General features: G+C 36.9%; 1 protein-coding gene across 6 annotated transcripts in view; it reads left to right on the top strand.

Annotated features, from left to right (window-relative positions):
- The first annotated feature begins 3,732 nt into the window (after positions 1-3,732).
- Positions 3,733-18,310, top strand: part of BCLAF1 (BCL2 associated transcription factor 1) — a 28,846-nt gene continuing 14,268 nt past the window's right edge. For 2 of the 6 annotated variants that reach the window (XR_004381161.1, XM_032844811.1), the window contains exons 1-7: positions 3,736-3,866; positions 10,171-10,274; positions 11,848-11,961; positions 12,672-13,583; positions 14,678-15,343; positions 15,489-15,658; positions 17,992-18,097. Coding sequence is in view for 4 of the 6 variants with exons in the window: in XM_032844811.1 (XP_032700702.1) it covers positions 11,858-11,961; positions 12,672-13,583; positions 14,678-15,343; positions 15,489-15,658; positions 17,992-18,097 (1,958 nt within the window). In the remaining 2 variants the exon portion in view is untranslated. Of the gene's footprint in view, positions 3,867-10,170; positions 10,275-11,847; positions 11,962-12,671; positions 13,584-14,677; positions 15,344-15,488; positions 15,659-17,991; positions 18,098-18,310 lie in introns of all 6 variants that reach the window. The other 4 variants (XR_004381162.1, XM_032844814.1, XM_032844813.1 and 1 more) reach the window with 4 other exon arrangements.

Here is an 18,310-nt window from a genome sequence, read left to right as displayed (position 1 = left end):
TTATTTTATTTTTCCTTTCCTGCCCTTATTTTAGCTGTTCATGTGTGTAAATACGGCTGTGGAAACAAGGTGGTTTTTGAAGCCAGATGGATCTTTGATAAAATCCAAATTATTTTAATATTATTTATATTTAATGATATTTAATAATATTATTTATTTTAATATTATTAAAATTACTTACATTTGATACAATTTAATATTATTTAAATTTTTATATTATGTAAATCTAATATAAAATCTGATTTATTTATTTTGGCAAAATACTCTCCCTCTCCAAACTTCAATTTCCTTACTGTTAAAATTAGGACTATATACTGGACATTATACAGTTTTGTTCTAATGCATGTATGTGCTCATAAAAATCACCATGCTATGCAAAATCACACAATAAAGACCACAGGTTTTATGGAAAAATAGGATTGGGGTATGATACTCAAAAACTTAATCAGTTACACATGGAAAAAAAAAAGGAACCAACCTCACAAAAACGGTAGCAGAGATGGCTAAGAAATACATAAACACTATAATTAATACAGTATTTTATCTTAAAAATACCTAAAGTATACTTTAGGAAGTAGATGTCAGGAGACTTGTGAGTTGTTAGTTATTGTGATGTTGGTAGAAGGACAGTTTTTAAGATTAAATGGACAGTTGTAAGATGAGAAGTAGATGGGTGTGAACTGAAGTAGCTGGTAGGTGTTTGAGGTGCTTGTATGTGTCAGTATTCTTACCTGGCTTACTTCAGGCAGGTGTAGTTACTGCATTCTCTTAGTGTGTCCTGCAGGCAAAATTGCACATTAGCATATTTTGTCCTTTGTCTTTTTTGACCTCACACACTTGAAACACTTGTCTCTCTTGTTGTGGTAGTCAGCCTCCAGGATGGTCCGCAATGATCTCCACCTCCTGGTATTCACACCCTTGTGTAGTCTCCTTCCACACTGTACCTGGGGTTGGTCCGAATGAAGTATGGCAGAGCGATGGTGTGTCACTTCTGAGATTAGGTTATAATAGACTGTAGCTTCTGTCTTGGGCTCACCCTTTCTTGGATCATTTACTCTGGCAGTGGGGGTGGTGGTGAGGAGCCAGCTACTATGCAAAGGGGCACTCGGGCATCCTATGGAGAAGTCCATGCAATGAGGAACTGAGGTCTCCTGCCAAAAACCCTGAATGATCTTGGAGTGAATCCACAGACTTCAGATGACTGCAGTCTCAGCTGGCAGATCAAGACCTTAAGCTAGAACCATCCAGATGACCGCTCCCAGATTCCTGACCCATAGACACTGTGAAAAAATAAATGTTTTAAGCTACTAGATGTTGGGGTCACTTGTTATGCAGCAATAGATAACTAATACATTTGATTTCACTATTCCCTACTTCACCAGCTGTTTTTTTTTTTTAAGATTTATTTATTTTTTGAGAGAGAGAGAGAGAGAGAGAGAGAGAACATGAGTGAGGGAGGCAGAGAGAACCCCAAACTCAGTGCAGTCTGATTCTATGACCCCGAGATCATGACTTGAGCTGAAACCAAGAGCCAGTCACTCACTGACTGCACTATCCAGATGCCCCATTGTTGGCTGTTTTTCTGAGTCTCCTTTACTGGCTCCTCCTCCTCTTTTAACAAATCTCTGAATGTTGGGATTCTTAAGGGTTCAGTCCCAGGTCATCTCTTGTCTCTATCTTTTATCCTATGATTTTAAGTATCATCTTTATACTTTATCTCCAAGCCAGAACACTCCTTTGAATTGCAAACGCACATGTTCAAATTCTCACCTTGCCTCTCTACTTGGATGTTTCACACACATCTCAAACCTAACATTAAAAATGGAGTGCTTGTGTAGCTCAGTCAGTTAAGCGTCTGACTTCTTGGTTTCACTCAGATTATGATCTCAGGGTCGTGAGATCCAGCTCCGCATCTAGCTCTGCATGGAGTCTGTTTGAGGTGCTCTCCCTTTCCTTCTCCCACTGCCCCTCACCCTGCTCTCAAGAGCTTTTCCTCTCTAAAACAAATACATAAAATTAAAAAAAAATGGAATTAGTGATTTCCTTCCCATTTCACAACATGTTCATTCCTCCTTTTCCTATCATTTTCTCCAATCTTCCCAATTATTGTAACAGTACCAAAATGTACCCAGTTAATCAGGGCCACGATCTAGTTAGCAACACTATTTCCCCCCCTTTCTCTAAACTCCTAATCCATTCCATGAGGAAGACCTGTCAATGCCATTTCTAAAATATATTTACAATTTTTCCTTTTCTTAGCATGATCATTACCTCACTTAAATTACTAAAACAACATCCTAACTGATCTCCTGTCCAGTGTCAACCATTTCTCACATAGCAACTTAAAGATCTTTCTCAAATAGATGTCATACCTCTGATTAAAACCTTTCAACAACTTTCCACCCCCACTTCCCCCCATGCAGAATAGTAGAGTTATATTGAGCTATCAAAGTTTAGGTTTTTTTCTTTTAATATAGTTCACCCATTCAGCAAATACTGAGCACCTACTAAATGCTTGGGACTTGTCAGTGCACCACATAGGCCAAAGATTACTTTTTCCACATTGGGATGGTGGTGGTGGTGGTAGGGTTAGGTGCAGGCTGTACAGCTAGAGAAAAATGAGAATTTATTCCATGAAAATGAGGTTATTTTTTTCTAGTTGAGCTGGCAAATCGGATTGTGAGCAGAGAATGCCCTAAGCACAGTGTTAAATTCACAACTAGAGCCCAACACTGGATTTAACTGACACAAGATGGTTTGCTAATTATAACTTTGAAATCCTTTAAGGTAGTTTAAGTCCCTAAACATCAAAGTAATAACAGTTTCAGGGCCTAAGGAAGAAAATGCAGCCCAGACAAGTATTAACAGAAAATGCACTATGGATTTTTATTTGAAATTCTGTCCCAATCAAACGCGGCTTGCCTATTTATAATCTGACTTATATTTCTGGCAGACCAAGCTATATTGGGCTGTTTCTCGGCCGGCACAAATGATCGTTATGCTTCGTGCTCTGTATTATTTTTATGCCTACGCCAACATTCCGGGGTGCCTAAGTGATAATGCTTTAGCAGCGTCGGGAGGAAAGAAGCACCGGCTTCTGATGCAAAGCAGGACAGCTCAAGCTGCTCAGAGCTCTGCGGTTCGAACTCTGTTACGGGTAACAGAGTTGGTCTGACGCTACTCTGGAAGGGGACTTAGCTCTTGGCCATTTTTCTACAATCGAAGTGCGTTTGGTACATTTTACATCAAAGCAAAAGCGACACTTCCAAGTTTCCAGTTAAGGCGTCCGAGAAGAAACTCGGCGCTGGCTGGCGAAGGGAGACTCGGGTGTGCCAACAGCCCTCTAGCCTCGTCTTTTCCTCGGCGTGAGACTGGCTTTCTGCTTTTGGTCCGCGTCGGCGCCACAGTATGAACAGACCAGACAAGCAAAAAGTGGGGCCGACAGAGAGGTCCATGGTGCACCTTCAAAGCTAGGTAGAGACTCCCGCTAATTCCACCGTGTGGTCAGGAGACCTCACGGCCTAACAAAACACCCCGCCCACCATCTACTGTCACCACCTCCGAGGCGGCAGCTCTAGGCCGGAGGGCGGAGCCACCAGATCATCGCGCGAGACCTGCCACGAGACTTCCCAGAAAGCCTCAGGCAACATCTTAATAGCTGGGGAGCCAGTTTAGGGCGGAAGGGTGGGCGGGGCTAGTCCAGATATTTAGCGGCACTGGCGGCCACGCCCCAAATCGGAAGTGACGGAGACGAGCTAGCGCGTCGAAGATACCTCTATGGTTTTCTCCCGTTCTTGAGTCGGGAAATGGCCGCTGTGTAGTTACAACGGAGATAAGTCCCGGGAACGGTGCTTTTGGCGTTTCAGGTAGGCCTCATGCTGCATTCAAATCACTCGAAGGGCATCAAATACCGAGGATGAGTGAATATTGTTGAATCTTTTGTGGGTAGTGACAGGTTGGCGGCTACAGGAGGACCAGGAGACCCTTTCGCCGTTATTTATGCGTTTCTCCCATCAGATTCCCTCAGGTTTTCGGGGCACTACAGGTCGGAAAGGTGGGGGGTGGGGTGAGCAGCGAGAACGGTGCGCGCGCGCGCGCGGTTAAGAACCTGGCTCGAAACCCAGAGACCGCGCGGCCTTCCCGTGCGCGTGCGCATACCTCCCTCTTCCACCCTTCCCCCATTTCCTCGGCCCGGACTCTTGCGCGCGCCCGACTGAAAGCTCGCCCGGCGCACGCGCGCTTCCTCCTTTCTCCGCCTACGGCTACTGAGGCGGCTGGAGGTGCAGCTTGTGTTCGCTTCTCATTGGCTGGGAGCGCCACCTTTCTTCCAGGCTTTGGGGCTTTCATAAAACAACTGTGACCTGAAGCAAAGTGCGTTGGGTAGGTTGACCCGTTTTCGCGTGGTCTTTAAATTCTTTTTTTCCGGCTTCACGCTACTCGTCGCTTTACGCCCCGTTTTTTTTTTTTTTTTTTGTTGTTGTTGTTGTTTTTTGTTTTTTGTTACTAAGAACGTGTTCTGCTGTCCCTCGTCTCTGACGCGGGCATCCGCCTCCGGCGTCGCGGGGTGGTTTTCTCCGAGGTTAATCTCGGATCCCCCTGGCAACCCACTTTGTTTTGAAGCGAACGTGTGCGCTCGACTCTCAGAGTTGGTGCCTAGTTACCGTTTCCTAGCCTGGGGAGCAGGCCTCAGCTGATGGATCGAAGAGTAGCCTTGTTGTTTCTCCCCCGCCCCCTTACCCTGAGCCCAAAAGGCAGTCTTTGAGTAGTACCCGCGAAACCACATCCTTTTGGCAAGTGATTCAGGTCTTTATATCTAGTCAGAAATTGAAACCATGATAGACAGTGGGGGTAATTGGGTGGGAGTGGCGAGTTCAGGTTAGGGACTTGGCCCTCACTTTAAGTCCGTAAGTTGGCTTTCTTCACATTAAGATTTATCTTATCAGAATCAAGCAGTAGTAGTAGCAACCACTTTCCTATGTCAATTTTTTTTTTAACGTTTTAGGCTGAAAAAAGGCTAAAGTGTAAATTCTCGTTCCAGTTAGACTCTAGTTGGAATGGTTGGGCTACTGTTTCGACAGTAGAGATTCTTTACATAGGAAAAACCGCTACAAGTTTATCTGCATTTTTATGTGATTTTAGCCAGTTTAGGGTAGATAATTCTATAAGAAGGGTTGTGTGTCTAAAATAACTCATGGTGAGCAACCCAAAGTTTATGTACTGATGGCTCATAGCCATTTTGTTTTAAGGATACCATGTTTTCACTAACATCATAGTAATAAACATTGGAATTCCCCCTTCATTCAGATAATGGGTAGCCTAGGAAATTTTTCTTTTTTTGTAAGAACAATAGTATTTTAGGACTCAAGAGATCTCTAAAAACCACCTGAAAGACTTAGATCTACATGAGTTTATTGAATTCATCTACCTCTATTAGATTTAACTGTGTGATGAGAAGACTTGTAGAAATAAAGTCTTTTCAGTTCTATATAGAACTTTGGATTGGGAATTTCCAGAAACTACGTTCAAGATCCTTAGTTGAACACTAGCTGAATTCTGTGTAATTTACACTGATTTATTAATGAACAAAGATGTAGATAAGGGAATCAGGAATCCCAATATATCTCTGGATAGTAAGTATAAATGTTTACGTTACACTCTTAGGTTATGAATTTGTTCCTTCTTCACATCCAGATTCTTAGACAGTGGTCATTTAGTGTTATCTCAGAATCTTAAACATTAATGTTTTATTTGACTCCAGGGCGAAAAAAAAAATCTAGAAACATTAAGGTAGTAATAATTCTCATCTACATTTGTGTATTATTTTGTGACGTTCTCAAACTTGATCCAGTATTTCTACACTTAGGTAGACACCAAAAAGGTAGAGCATTTTAAGGCCACATGAGCCAAGGAGTGGCACAGTCTGGTCTAGAATGCAGGCATTTTTCTCAGTCCCTTGCTGGTTTTGTTTTGTTTTGTTTCAAAGCAGCATGACAAGCTGGACAAAGAACTAAAAACTTGTGACTAAACCTATCATTTTTCAAAAGTTTTTAATTATGGAAATTTTCAAGGACAAAAGCTCCTGTGCTCTCATCATACAGGTTTAGTAATTGTCAACATTTACCAATTTTAAATTATTTACTTTTTGGGGGAATATTTTAATTTTTATTTTAAAGATTTTATTTATTTGAGAGAGTGAGTGAGAGAGCGAGCCTGAGGGGCAGAGGGAGAGGGAGAAGCAGGCTCCCTGCTGAAGGCTCAGTTCCCAGGACCTTGGGATAATGACCTGAGCGAAAGATGCTTAACTGATTGAGTCACCCAGGTGTTTCTTTTTGGAGTATTAAAAAGCAAAATTCCAGTCACTTTATTATGCATTTATAATGCTGATTAATTTTCTATCAGAAATACTTATTCTTACAAGAATCATTTGAAGCAAGATTAGATGACCTGCAGAAAAAACGGTCACAAAGCAGTTAACCAATAATGATAGCTGATGTTTGAGCGTGTACCGTGTGCAAAATGCTGTTTACATTCATTAGTTCATGTAGCCTTAAACCTGTAAGTACCATTACTGATACCCTTATTTTATACCTGTGGAAATTGAAGCTGAAAGAGATTAAGGTAGTAACTTTTCCAGTGGTGAGCACCTAGTTAATGGTCAAGTCAGGATTTTTTGAACCTAGTCTGTTGTAATTATAGTATTAGGATATTATTTTTAGGATTATTAAAGATGTGAATAGCAGTGATTTGTTTACAGAAAGCTGGAAGCCAAACTCTCCGAATCTGCTAAAATGAAAACTTGGCTCAAATATGCTTGATAGGGTAATCTAAAGAATCCATTTTGGGGGGCTTGAGCTTGAGTATTTTGTTGAACTCTGTTCTTTTCATCACTTGTGTTCTAGCTGATCATAATGTATTCTTGCATAAAAGACTTTCTTAACAAGAAATAACTTAATAAAATGGCCTGATTTATTCTCTTAATGTTTTTCACTGGTTGGTGAATCAATTGGATAAAAACATATAAAGCAATTTATTCCCTCTCTTTTTACATTATTTATTTATTTATTTATTTTTTTACAGTCTCTTAGTAAGCAGTCTTGGTTGTAATAAAGGGAAGATTGATTTGGCATTTTGAATTCTATATATAGGTTATGGACACATCAAGCACATGTCAGGGCACTGGAGAGAGTGCAGGAACTGGAACCAAGAGATCTTGGTCAAATTCTGGATTAACCATTTATACTCTAACCATGGACAACCTGAAAGGGCAAAGAAATCTCTTCTTTACTCTCCCAAACTTGCACACCTCCCAGATGCTTGAGCCCAAAACTGAGACTTAAGGAACACTGTTGAAGTCCACCCCTCCCTTCCCCCCACTTCTCTCTGCTCCCCACCAACAACCTATGAACGAGTGTTGTTGACTGCACTTCCACATCTGATTCTCACTTTGCCTCTTTTTTCCAACTTCATTGCTACTACCTTTTCCAGGTAACCATTATATTGGATCTCAACCTTCTAATTTATCTCCTTGTTGTCCTCTCCATATTGTCCATGCTATTCACAGCAGCCATTTTAAAATGTAAATCTGGTGGTGACTTCCCTGATTGTTGCAGAGCCTCCCCATTGCAGTTAGAATAAAATCTACTCTTTATTCTATTCTGGCCTGCTTTCTAGATGCAATTTGATCTGGTCCATTCCTGCCTCTTCCACCTTAACTCCTATCCTCTCCATGATCAGACTGCCTCAACTTTCTTAGTGGTCTTTCTGTCCTGAATTTTCCAAGTTTGTGTCTTCGGTCTAGAATGCTCTTCTTTCTGTGTAACTTTGCAGTGTACCTTGTCTTTAGCTTTAATGTTTAATGTTAACTTCTTAAGGCCCAGAGACCCACCTTTGTAGTCTTCTCTCCACCTCTTAACATAATCATCTTGTGGGGTTATTTCCTGTCTTTCCCTCCCTTTAACGTAAGCTCCAAGAGAGTAGGCAACTTAATGTCTCACTTGAAGTACAGTATTTCCAGTGCTAGAATAATAGTGCCTGGCATGTTATAGGCATCTTGTAAATTCAGAAGAATTCTGAAACCTTACAGTTTTCTTCATTTGAGAGATGGGTTAACATGTAGTTTATGAGATTGAGGATTAAATGAGATGATTTTATTTAAAGTCGCCTAGTAGTTCTTAGCACGTAGTTGGTATTCAGATGTTTTTGGCTATGATTTGTTGCTTTTTATTCCTGTTTAGTTGGCTTTGGAGAGCAAGCACCTCTTCCATAGTCCTGTTTCCCATAAAACTTAGCATAGTGCTTTTTACATAGACTTTTATTTAAAAAATGTTAGAGCTGATTATGGTCTTTGTACTAACTATATTAAATATCATTAATGTTATTAAATGTTAAATATATTTTGCGTTAAATATATATTATTAAATATTGTTAAATATATTACGCATCATACTTCACATATGTTCTTAGGAGGTTTTTTTATAGATACTTAACCATATTTATAGATAGTGAACAAGTAAGTGTATCTATTAGTATAACCTACAGCCCCTCCTCTTTTTGTTATTTCTAGTGTCTATTTTTTTGGAATTTCAGAAGTCATGATTTGAAGTAAAGAGGGATTTGGCAGTTTGTTTTTCTTTGGATATGTGGAAATTAAAATTAGCTTTTTAGAATTGGTGAGGGGAAGTGTTGGATAAAATGAGCCTTGTATCACTTCCAGCAGTGAATAGGTAGTGTTGAACTTCTAGGTCCAGAATAAAGTTTTATAACAATGCATCAGTATAGAAGATTAATTTCTTCCTGCTCCCTTGGGGAGATTTGATGTTTTTTAAAAACTAAACTTGCCTTCACTTTAGAAATCCTTTTGTTTCTGTATCTATGGTCTTTTGTTTTAATTTTTTATCTTAGTATGTTTCCCTTAATTAGTAGTTCCTATTCTTCCTAGTTTGAACCTCACATCTCTTAATCTCCCCAACTGTAGGATCATGGGTATATAGGGACAACGTTCTTGATTCACCAGTTTAATCTTACCGTTTCTTTTCCTTTGTATTTCCAATTCTATTGCAATTTTTATTGGATCTTCGTTAAGAGTCACAGATTTTCACATTTATGTGTATTTTTTTTCCATTTATAATGGTCTATGAATTCCTCAAGGTTAGGCATGTATTAATCTTCTGTTCATGATTTTTTGCTCCCCTAGTGGTTTTTGACTATCCTTTTGCATGTAATTGGTGATCAATCACTGAATGTTACTTACAAGGCTAACCTGTTGGGTGTTGATAACTGGTTAAAATTTGGACAAAATTTTAATTTATTTGCATAATAATGGTAAATTGGGAAGAGTATTGGCTTTCATTAGATATTTGTTTCATTTATGGCCTGTTCTTTTGTTGGAATGTTTGAACATGTATCAAAATGCTTTCAGGCACTGAACTTAGAGTTATTGTGATATCTGTTAAGAATTTAAAAAACCAGTTTCAGATGAAAGTAAACTGTAGAAAGAAAGTAACACAGAGAGAATAAAGAAAAGTAGAAGAGCATTAAAAATAAACTCATACTTTAGGTAAGTTATAATTTTAGCATTATGAATACTAACTACTGATGACACATTTAGATATTCCAAGAATACCGTATTTGGCATTATATTAGCCACTTTGAAATTTTTTCTTTCTTCTTTTTTTAAAGATTTTATTTATTTATTGACAGAGAGAGGGGGAACACAAGCAGGGGGAGAGGGAGAGAGAGAAGCAGGCTCCCCACTGAGCGGGGAGCCTGATGTGGGGCTCCATCCCAGGACCCCGGGATCATGACCTGAACCCAAGGCAGACAGATGCTTAACGACTAAGCCATCCAGGCGCCCCACTTTGAAATTTTCCGGTAGGATAGCAGCACAATTTCTGTTTTCTAAAGCCCAAGTTACTAAAATGAGAATTCAGGTATTTAAATTAAAAAGTAGAATGCTGTCAGTTTCATGGTGTACGTCTGCATGCTGATTAAAACAAAAACTATATCTTAAGCTTTTATGATTAAAAGTTTATTTCCTAAATGAGTTTCCCTTTCCCTGAAATCATTAGTGTTTTTATTAAGAGTTGATTTCAGTGCCAGTATAATTCATTGTTGTGAACTGTGGGTGTTTAATTTACCATAAATCAATTCGTATTTTTTTTTCTTTGCTAGGAATTTGAATTTAGAATTTAATTTCTCAGACCATTTTCTCCAGGAAGAATTTTACAGTATCTCAGAGACTTCATTTGATTGTTTAATCCTGCATAAAACTCAAGGTAAATAGCATTTGTTTTTCTAGTTTTCTAGTTTAGGTTTATTTGAGAAAATGCAACTACTTTAATTCATGAATCTGAGTGATTAAAAGTGATTTAGTCGGAAGCTTTTTTTGTTTTGAGTTTGTTTTTGGGGTTTTTGTTTTTTTGTTTCGTTTCTTTTTGGTGGCTTACGTGAAGTAAACCAGATTTTAAAAGCTTGAGGAAGAAGATTCTCTTTATCTCTTTTGCTTCTCTGTTGTGTGTCTCCTTCTGCTTTTATAAACATGTCACCTTAGACTCAGGCTAATAACTTCTTTTCCCTTATGCATATAAGAGGAATTCCATAAATTAACTTTTTAACACTTTTGCATTAGTGTATTAAGGTAATTAAAGTTGATTTTACATGTATTATTAGCTCATTTAGTCTTCACTACAACTCCAAGGAAGATACTGTTTTTATAGGTTTCTTATTTAGAGAAGGTAGGGCTAATATTTGTCTTTAGGATAGTTATGTTTTATTTTGAAATATCTGAAATCTTGAATTTGTCATTTATGGTTTTTGATGAAGTATGTGCAGACATTATGTTGCTTCTTCTGTAATTCAACTCAATCTTAGTACTTTAAAATACTACTTTCATACTACTGACAGTTCCTAGGTAGGAGAAATTGGTCATAAGGCAGTTGTAGGCTATTAGAAATTTAGTGAGTCCATTTTTATGGAAACAGTTATTTTGGTAATAAGTGGAAATTTGGAAGTAGTTACAGCAGAAATAAACTTGGGAGGTGTGTGTGTGGTGTGTGTGTTTGTGTGTGTAGTTTTGAGAAGAGTAGATCTTCTAAATTATTTAGTCCTGTTATTTCTGTACCCAGTGAAGTTTAATTACAGCACTAGATATTAAATAGTGTTTAGAAAAGTTTGAATATTGGTGCCCAACTTTTTTTTTTCCTTGTACTTCCAGTATCTTTCTTCTAGCAGTCTTTCCAATGTATCTTTTTATCCTTTTTTGTCTACTTACCAGAAAGCTACAGGGCAAATTAGCGTTGTCACATAAGTCCATTTTCATGTGTAATCATATACATGGAGTGGTTAATTTAGTCCCATTTTAAGGCCATAAAGCATTTAGGATGATAGTCTGCTAGGTTTTGTCTTTTCTTTTCTTTTTTTTTTTTTTTTTTTAGTATTCTATCACTTGTATTTTCTTTGTTTTGGTTTCCTTATCTGATATTATTACTCTGATACTGTTTATCTTTGTTATAAGACAGGTAGGCATTTGTTTTGGACAGGGAATAACATCTAACATGCTGCTATAGTCTTGTATTGCTCTTTCTGGCTTCTGTAATTGCTGCCTTTTTGAATTGAGGCATATAGGTGGTGCAGTCCATAGAAATCTATCTACAATATACAGTACCTGTCATGCAGGTGAAGATAAATAGATGGGGATAATTGTCTTATTATTCATTTGAAAATGGTGATGAGTGATATCCTTTAAGAAACTTACATCTTGTAAAATTTAGTTCTTTCAAAATAAATAAGAATGTGAAACTTCTTTAATTGAATTGTGATTTTTGACTTTTTTGCTCTCTCATTGACTAGGAGAAAAGAAATGGGTCGCTCCAATTCTAGATCACATTCTTCAAGATCAAAGTCTAGATCACAGTCTAGTTCTCGATCAAGATCAAGATCACATTCTAGAAAGAAGAGATACAGGTGAATTACTGTGTTTTTAATTCTTTTTAATAATGATAATCAGCTACTATTCATGGAGTGCTTACTATGTTCAGACACAATGCTAAACTCATTAATATATTTTACTCTTAACTCTGAAGTGGATCTATTTTTACCTTCATTTTAGAGTTGGAGAAATTGAGAATTGTTCAGGGTACAATGTGGCAGGGTTTAGGTTTGATTTAAGTTAGTGCGACTTCAGATCTCGGATTCTTACACTCATGTATGGTTAATTTCTTTAAATTTAAAATGTTAAGAGATAAATTGGGTAACACGAGAATTATTTGACAGTAAGCCATCTTTCCATATTATTTCATAGTTTCCGATTCTGATGTCTCAGTATTGTGTATGCATTTAGGCAGTAGTTTTTGACTGACGAATATTCTTCTATGCCTTTAAATATTCTTTTACTCTGTTACTTTAAGTGCTTGTATAACTTTACTATAATTTGTTAGTATGTCCTGTTGTTGGATATTTTCCTGTTTTCTTTGCCTTTGTTCCTCAGGCCTTTATTCTCTCAATATATATCTTAGAAGTGAGGCTTTTTTCATTAAAAACAATAAACTTTACTTTTGTATAAATGAAAGGTTTTTTCTTTCAAATGTACATTTTTGTATGGTCAACCATAAGTATTTAGAATGGTAGAATGGAATAGTTTATTTTTCTTGCATTGATATTTATTTCATTTTTAGTTCTAGGTCTCGTTCCAGGACATATTCAAGATCTCGTAGTAGAGATCGTATTTATTCTAGAGATTATCGCCGAGATTACAGAAATAATAGAGGAATGAGACGACCTTATGGGTACAGAGGAAGGGGCAGAGGGTATTATCAAGGAGGAGGAGGGAGATATCATCGAGGTGGTTATAGACCTGTCTGGAATAGAAGACACTCTAGGAGTCCTAGACGAGGTCGTTCACGTTCCAGGAGTCCAAAAAGAAGATCCGTTTCTTCTCAAAGATCCCGAAGCAGATCTCGCCGGTCATATAGATCTTCTAGGTCTCCAAGATCATCCTCTTCTCGTTCTTCATCCCCATATAGCAAATCTCCTGTCTCTAAAAGACGAGGGTCTCAGGAAAAACAAACCAAAAAAGCTGAAGGGGAGCCCCAAGAAGAGAGTCCTTTGAAAAGTAAATCGCAAGAGGAGCCGAAAGATACATTTGAACATGACCCATCTGAATCTATTGATGAGTTTAACAAATCATCAGCCACATCGGGTGATATTTGGCCTGGCCTTTCAGCTTATGATAATAGTCCCAGATCACCTCATAGTCCTTCACCGATTGCTACACCACCTAGTCAGAGTTCATCTTGCTCTGATGCCCCCATGCTTAGTACAGTCCACTCTGCAAAAAACACCCCCTCTCAGCATTCACATTCCATTCAGCATAGTCCTGAAAGGTCTGGGTCTGGTTCTGTTGGAAATGGATCTAGTCGATACAGTCCTTCTCAGAATAGTCCAATTCATCATATCCCTTCACGAAGAAGCCCTGCAAAGACAATCACACCACAGAATGCTCCAAGAGATGAGGCTAGGGGACGTTCTTCATTTTATCCTGATGGTGGAGATCAGGAAACTGCAAAGACAGGAAAATTCTTAAAAAGGTAAGCATTAATGTATTTAGATTATAGTATTCATACGTTTGTACTTCAAATTCTGTTTGGATTTACAAGTCTTAAAATTGCACCGTGACGTGTAGTTAGCTGTTTTCACTCACAATTCTTTATAATTCCAAGTTGCTTATACTACATCTGGTTAACTTTGGAAATTAAGTGTTTTAATAGAAACTAATTTATATTTTTCTTTTTAATTTTACTCATTTTTAGTCAGTCCAGAATTTAGAATGTAAATAAGAAATTGAGTAGCATAAAGCACAACTGGGTTAACATGTAAGATCTTACAGAGATGAATTTTGTGTTAGAGCATTGAAAGCTTTATTTTGTTTTCTTCATTATAAGGTAACATATAAATAATGTAGTTATAGTACATATTCTTATTTGTGTGGTATTAATACATGCAGCTGCCACTTAAAACTATCTGATGATAGAAAAGATAGTGATATTTCTTATTCTAGTAACGTTTGAAGCATACTTTGTTTAAATTTTGATTTCAAGCATTGCTAAAGAGTTGCTAAAAAACTGAAAATTGGTTGCTAATGTAGTTTGATTGACTCTAAGAAATGAATCCTTTTCTGCAGCAAAGTATATATGAAATATTTTGTGATTCAGTTAGTCTTTAAATAATACTAAATTCACTTTTGTGAACTCCCTTCTTACAGTATATTGTGTTACAGTCTGAAATTTTGAGTCTAATTAATAGAATTCTGATAGATGAGTATACTCTTTATTAATGGTTTTTAGTCTCAAAAATTAAACAGTGTTGCATGTTATGGAAATTCTGGATAATTGGATTTGTTAGTGTAGAATTGTGGTCTATGACTAGAACAGGTTTTTGGGAAAGGCTTTACTCTCTAAACTTCAGGTCTAATATGTAAATTTATTTAAAAACTCAGTACATAAGTGCTGTATGGATGCTTTTAATGTTTTTTAGAATTGGAATCTGAAGAAAGCACTTTTTCAGTAAGGTTTTTTTTTTCTTTATTAGTGGTCCTGTGGTATTGGGCAACACATATAAGTATGCAAGTGATCCACAGTGAATGCAATCCAGAGTTACCATCCTCTTCTCTGCTTATTCACAGGTTCACAGATGAAGAGTCTAGAGTATTCCTGCTTGATAGGGGTAATACCAGGGATAAAGAGGCTCCAAAGGAGAAAGGATCAGAGAAAGGGAGGGCAGAGGGAGAATGGGAAGATCAGGAAGCGCTAGATTACTTTAGTGATAAAGAGTCTGGAAAACAAAAGTTTAATGATTCAGAAGGGGATGATACAGAGGAGACAGAGGATTATAGACAGTTCAGGAAGTCAGTTCTTGCAGATCAGGGTAAAAATTTTGCTACTACATCTCACCGGAATACTGAGGAGGAAGGACCCAAGTACAAGTCCAAAGTTTCACTGAAAGGCAATAGAGAAAGTGATGGATTTAGAGAAGAAAAAAATTATAAACTTAAAGAGACTGGCTACGTAGTGGAAAGGCCTAGCACCGCAAAAGATAAGCACAAGGAAGACGACAAAAGTTCTGAGAGAATAACAGTAAAGAAAGAAACTCAGTCACCTGAGCAGGTAAAGTCTGAAAAGCTCAAAGACCTCTTTGATTACAGTCCCCCTCTACACAAGAATCTGGATGCACGAGAAAAGTCTACTTTCAGAGAGGAGAGCCCACTTAGGATCAAAATGATAGCCAGTGATTCTCATCGTCCTGAAGTCAAACTCAAAATGGCACCTGTTCCTCTTGATGATTCTAACAGGTAATTCCACACTGATACCCAGAAAATCTGTGATGATTTAGTTACTATTCTAATTATCTTATTTTGTGAACATACTCCCATTTCGTATTCAAACCAATGGTATATTTTGTTTGTTGTGTGTGTGTGTGTTACCGATTTGCTCCAGACCTGCTTCCTTGACTAAAGACAGGCTACTTGCTAGTACACTTGTCCATTCTGTCAAGAAAGAGCAAGAATTCCGATCCATCTTTGACCACATTAAGTTGCCACAGGCCAGCAAAAGCACTTCAGAGTCTTTTATTCAACACATTGTGTCCTTGGTTCATCATGTTAAAGGTATGTTTACTATTGTGAATTAAGTATTTCTTGCAAATTAAAATGAAGAGTTAGGCTTTAATTAATGTACTCTAGGGCTAGCAGGTTTACATAGGTAGCATTAGAAATTGGGAAAAATAGTTTCATGAAAGAGTGAGTGATCAGTCTTTCTAGCATCAAGACCCTTGGAAATGTTTAATAAAAAGTGACTGAGATACCAGATAGAGTTGAAACACACTCTAAAAATCTGTATCATGATAAAACTGATAAATATTTAAGGGGAAGTCTTTGAAATGTGTCATTGTACTTGAAGGGCAGAATGCTTACAGATGATTTTTCATTGCACGCATAGGATTTATATTGCGCACTTGCATAGATTTTATAATAAAGTGAGGCCATATTGTTACTGAATATTATTAAGAATTTCTTTTCAAATTTTAAAGAAACCTGAAACCAGTAGAAAGGCAGTATTGATTTTCTACCTATATTTTTGTTACTTAATTTGTTGTAATACTTAGCTTTTTTAAACAGTAAACTGGAAAAGAATTTATTGGAATTTTTTAAGGGAAAAAAGTTTAAGAAATTTAAAAATGTGTTAGAAGAGTAGTGATTTTACGAATAGTTACTAATTAGGATGATAGTTATATTTCTTTAAGTCCTGAGGATGTTAAGGGTGTTACATTTCAGTTAAAATAATGATGCTCAATTTTCACCAGTATGTAATTAATTCAAAGGTACTAATAATTTTTTCAAAGGTTTTAGGGTATGACTTTTTGGGCAATTAGGTTGTTTTCTTTTTCTTATTTTCTTTCTGTGCTTAAAAGGCAGCTTACTATGAAATAGGTTCTTACCCAGGAAGCTACATGGTTGTTGGTCTAAAGCCATTTTTTTTAAAAAGTTTGTCTTTTCATATGAGAACAACTCATTGTAATAGCTGAAACTTGTCGCTAGCAAATTCTTTATGCAGTTGATGTTTCAAAACGGTGAATAGTAAATGAATTTCTTTTTGACTGTTATTTAAACATGGTAACAAGAATTTTGTTATTTGGCTATAACTAGGTTTGTGAGCCAGTTTATGACCATATTATTGTGGTACATAAAATATGAAACATTTACATTTTTTCTTTTTTTACCTTTTTTTGACCTGTCTCCACATTTTACAACTTATTGCTGAATTTTGAGATCAGGTTTTGATAAAATTTTTTCTTTTTCATTTTCTTTTTGTTTTTTGTTTTTTTGTTTTTTGTTTTTTAAAGAACTGTAGTTATGTTTCATTATTGGTATTGTGCAACCGATCTGAACAGCTCTTTCTTAATTCAGAGCTGAAAATGCCCAGTGATGTTTTCTTTTTCATTGTAACTAGGTCCTGGAATATGTTTTGAAATGGCAAAATCCATGTTTCAAAGTAAAATAGCGTTGAAAGATACAGGCAAAGTTGAATCTTCTGTCTTCCTGGCAAAAATGGCATAAAAACTGAGTTGCTAGCTCAAATTCCTGGGTTTCATGGAATTATGATTGAGGCACTACCCTTGTAGTGGCCGTTTCAAGTTTTAATGATTGGTTATGAGACATGTGCTGGATATTGGGCGGTAAGTTGACACAGATGTATGTTGACCTGTTAAGCAGATAGCTTGCTTCGTAATGTAACATTTCATGACTTTATACGTCTTTCTATTTTACATTTACAGCGTATCTTGAATGGTTTAAAAGCTAGTATTGATATTACTAATTTTAAGTTATAAAAGAAGGACAAGGGAACAATAGCAGATATGCTGTCAGGTGTGCCAAGATGCCAGATTTTTGCAGTAATAAGTGTTAATTGATTTGAAGAATATTTTTTGAATTGAAATGGTACTACTCAGTTTTTTCTTAAATCCTTTTTTTGTTGTCAACATAGTTCTTGATGAAATAATTTTATTAGTATACTAAAATCAACTGTGTAGTTATTTCAGTATTTTTGTTTTCTGCAAATGATTACTTGAAGTAATTTCATTGGCTCGTATTGGCAAGGTATAAGGACATTCACCTGCTGTTCCTTTCTGTTCTGTTTGAGGAAGTAGTAGTAGTGCATTACTGAAATGGAGTTAGAGATTCTCAGTTTAATCTGTTTATTGTTCCTGGATTATATGTAGTACTGACAGTGCTCTCTGAGGGGCGTTGTATCGGTGACCAGTTGAGGTGCAAAAAGTTAAAAGGGACAGAGTAGGAGCTCTTAGTAACACTTGATTCTCTTCTGCTAGGTTTCTTGAGTATTTTTATTTTCTTTTCACCTGCCAAATGCCCTTCTGTCGCAAATGAAAATCTCTCTTGAAGTAAAGATAACTAATTGGGCAGTATTTCTCCTAAATCAACAGAGCAATACTTCAAATCAGCTGCAGTGACCCTAAACGAGAGGTTCACCTCGTATCAGAAAGCCACCGAAGAACATAGTACCAGGCAAAAGAGCCCTGAGATACACAGGTATGTGCACTGTTGAAGGGGCATATAAAAATGTTTTGGTAGACAATGTTTAAAAAGTATTGTAATGGAACTGTGCTGTCATCATGATATAAAATGAACTTTATTTTTATTTCTGATTCATACCTTGAATAAGTGTATTTCTAGCCTTGAAAAGTTTGTAATTTACTGTTTCTGTTTAATTTTCAGTTCACTTGGTTTAAACAGGTTCTTAGA

Source organism: Lontra canadensis, unplaced genomic scaffold (assembly GCF_010015895.1).
Source record: "Lontra canadensis isolate GAN:19392208 unplaced genomic scaffold, GSC_riverotter_1.0 scaffold156, whole genome shotgun sequence".
NCBI lineage: Eukaryota > Metazoa > Chordata > Mammalia > Carnivora > Mustelidae > Lontra > Lontra canadensis.
The sequence above is the reverse complement of the archived record's forward strand: the minus strand, read 5'-3'. Positions and strand labels throughout refer to the sequence as shown.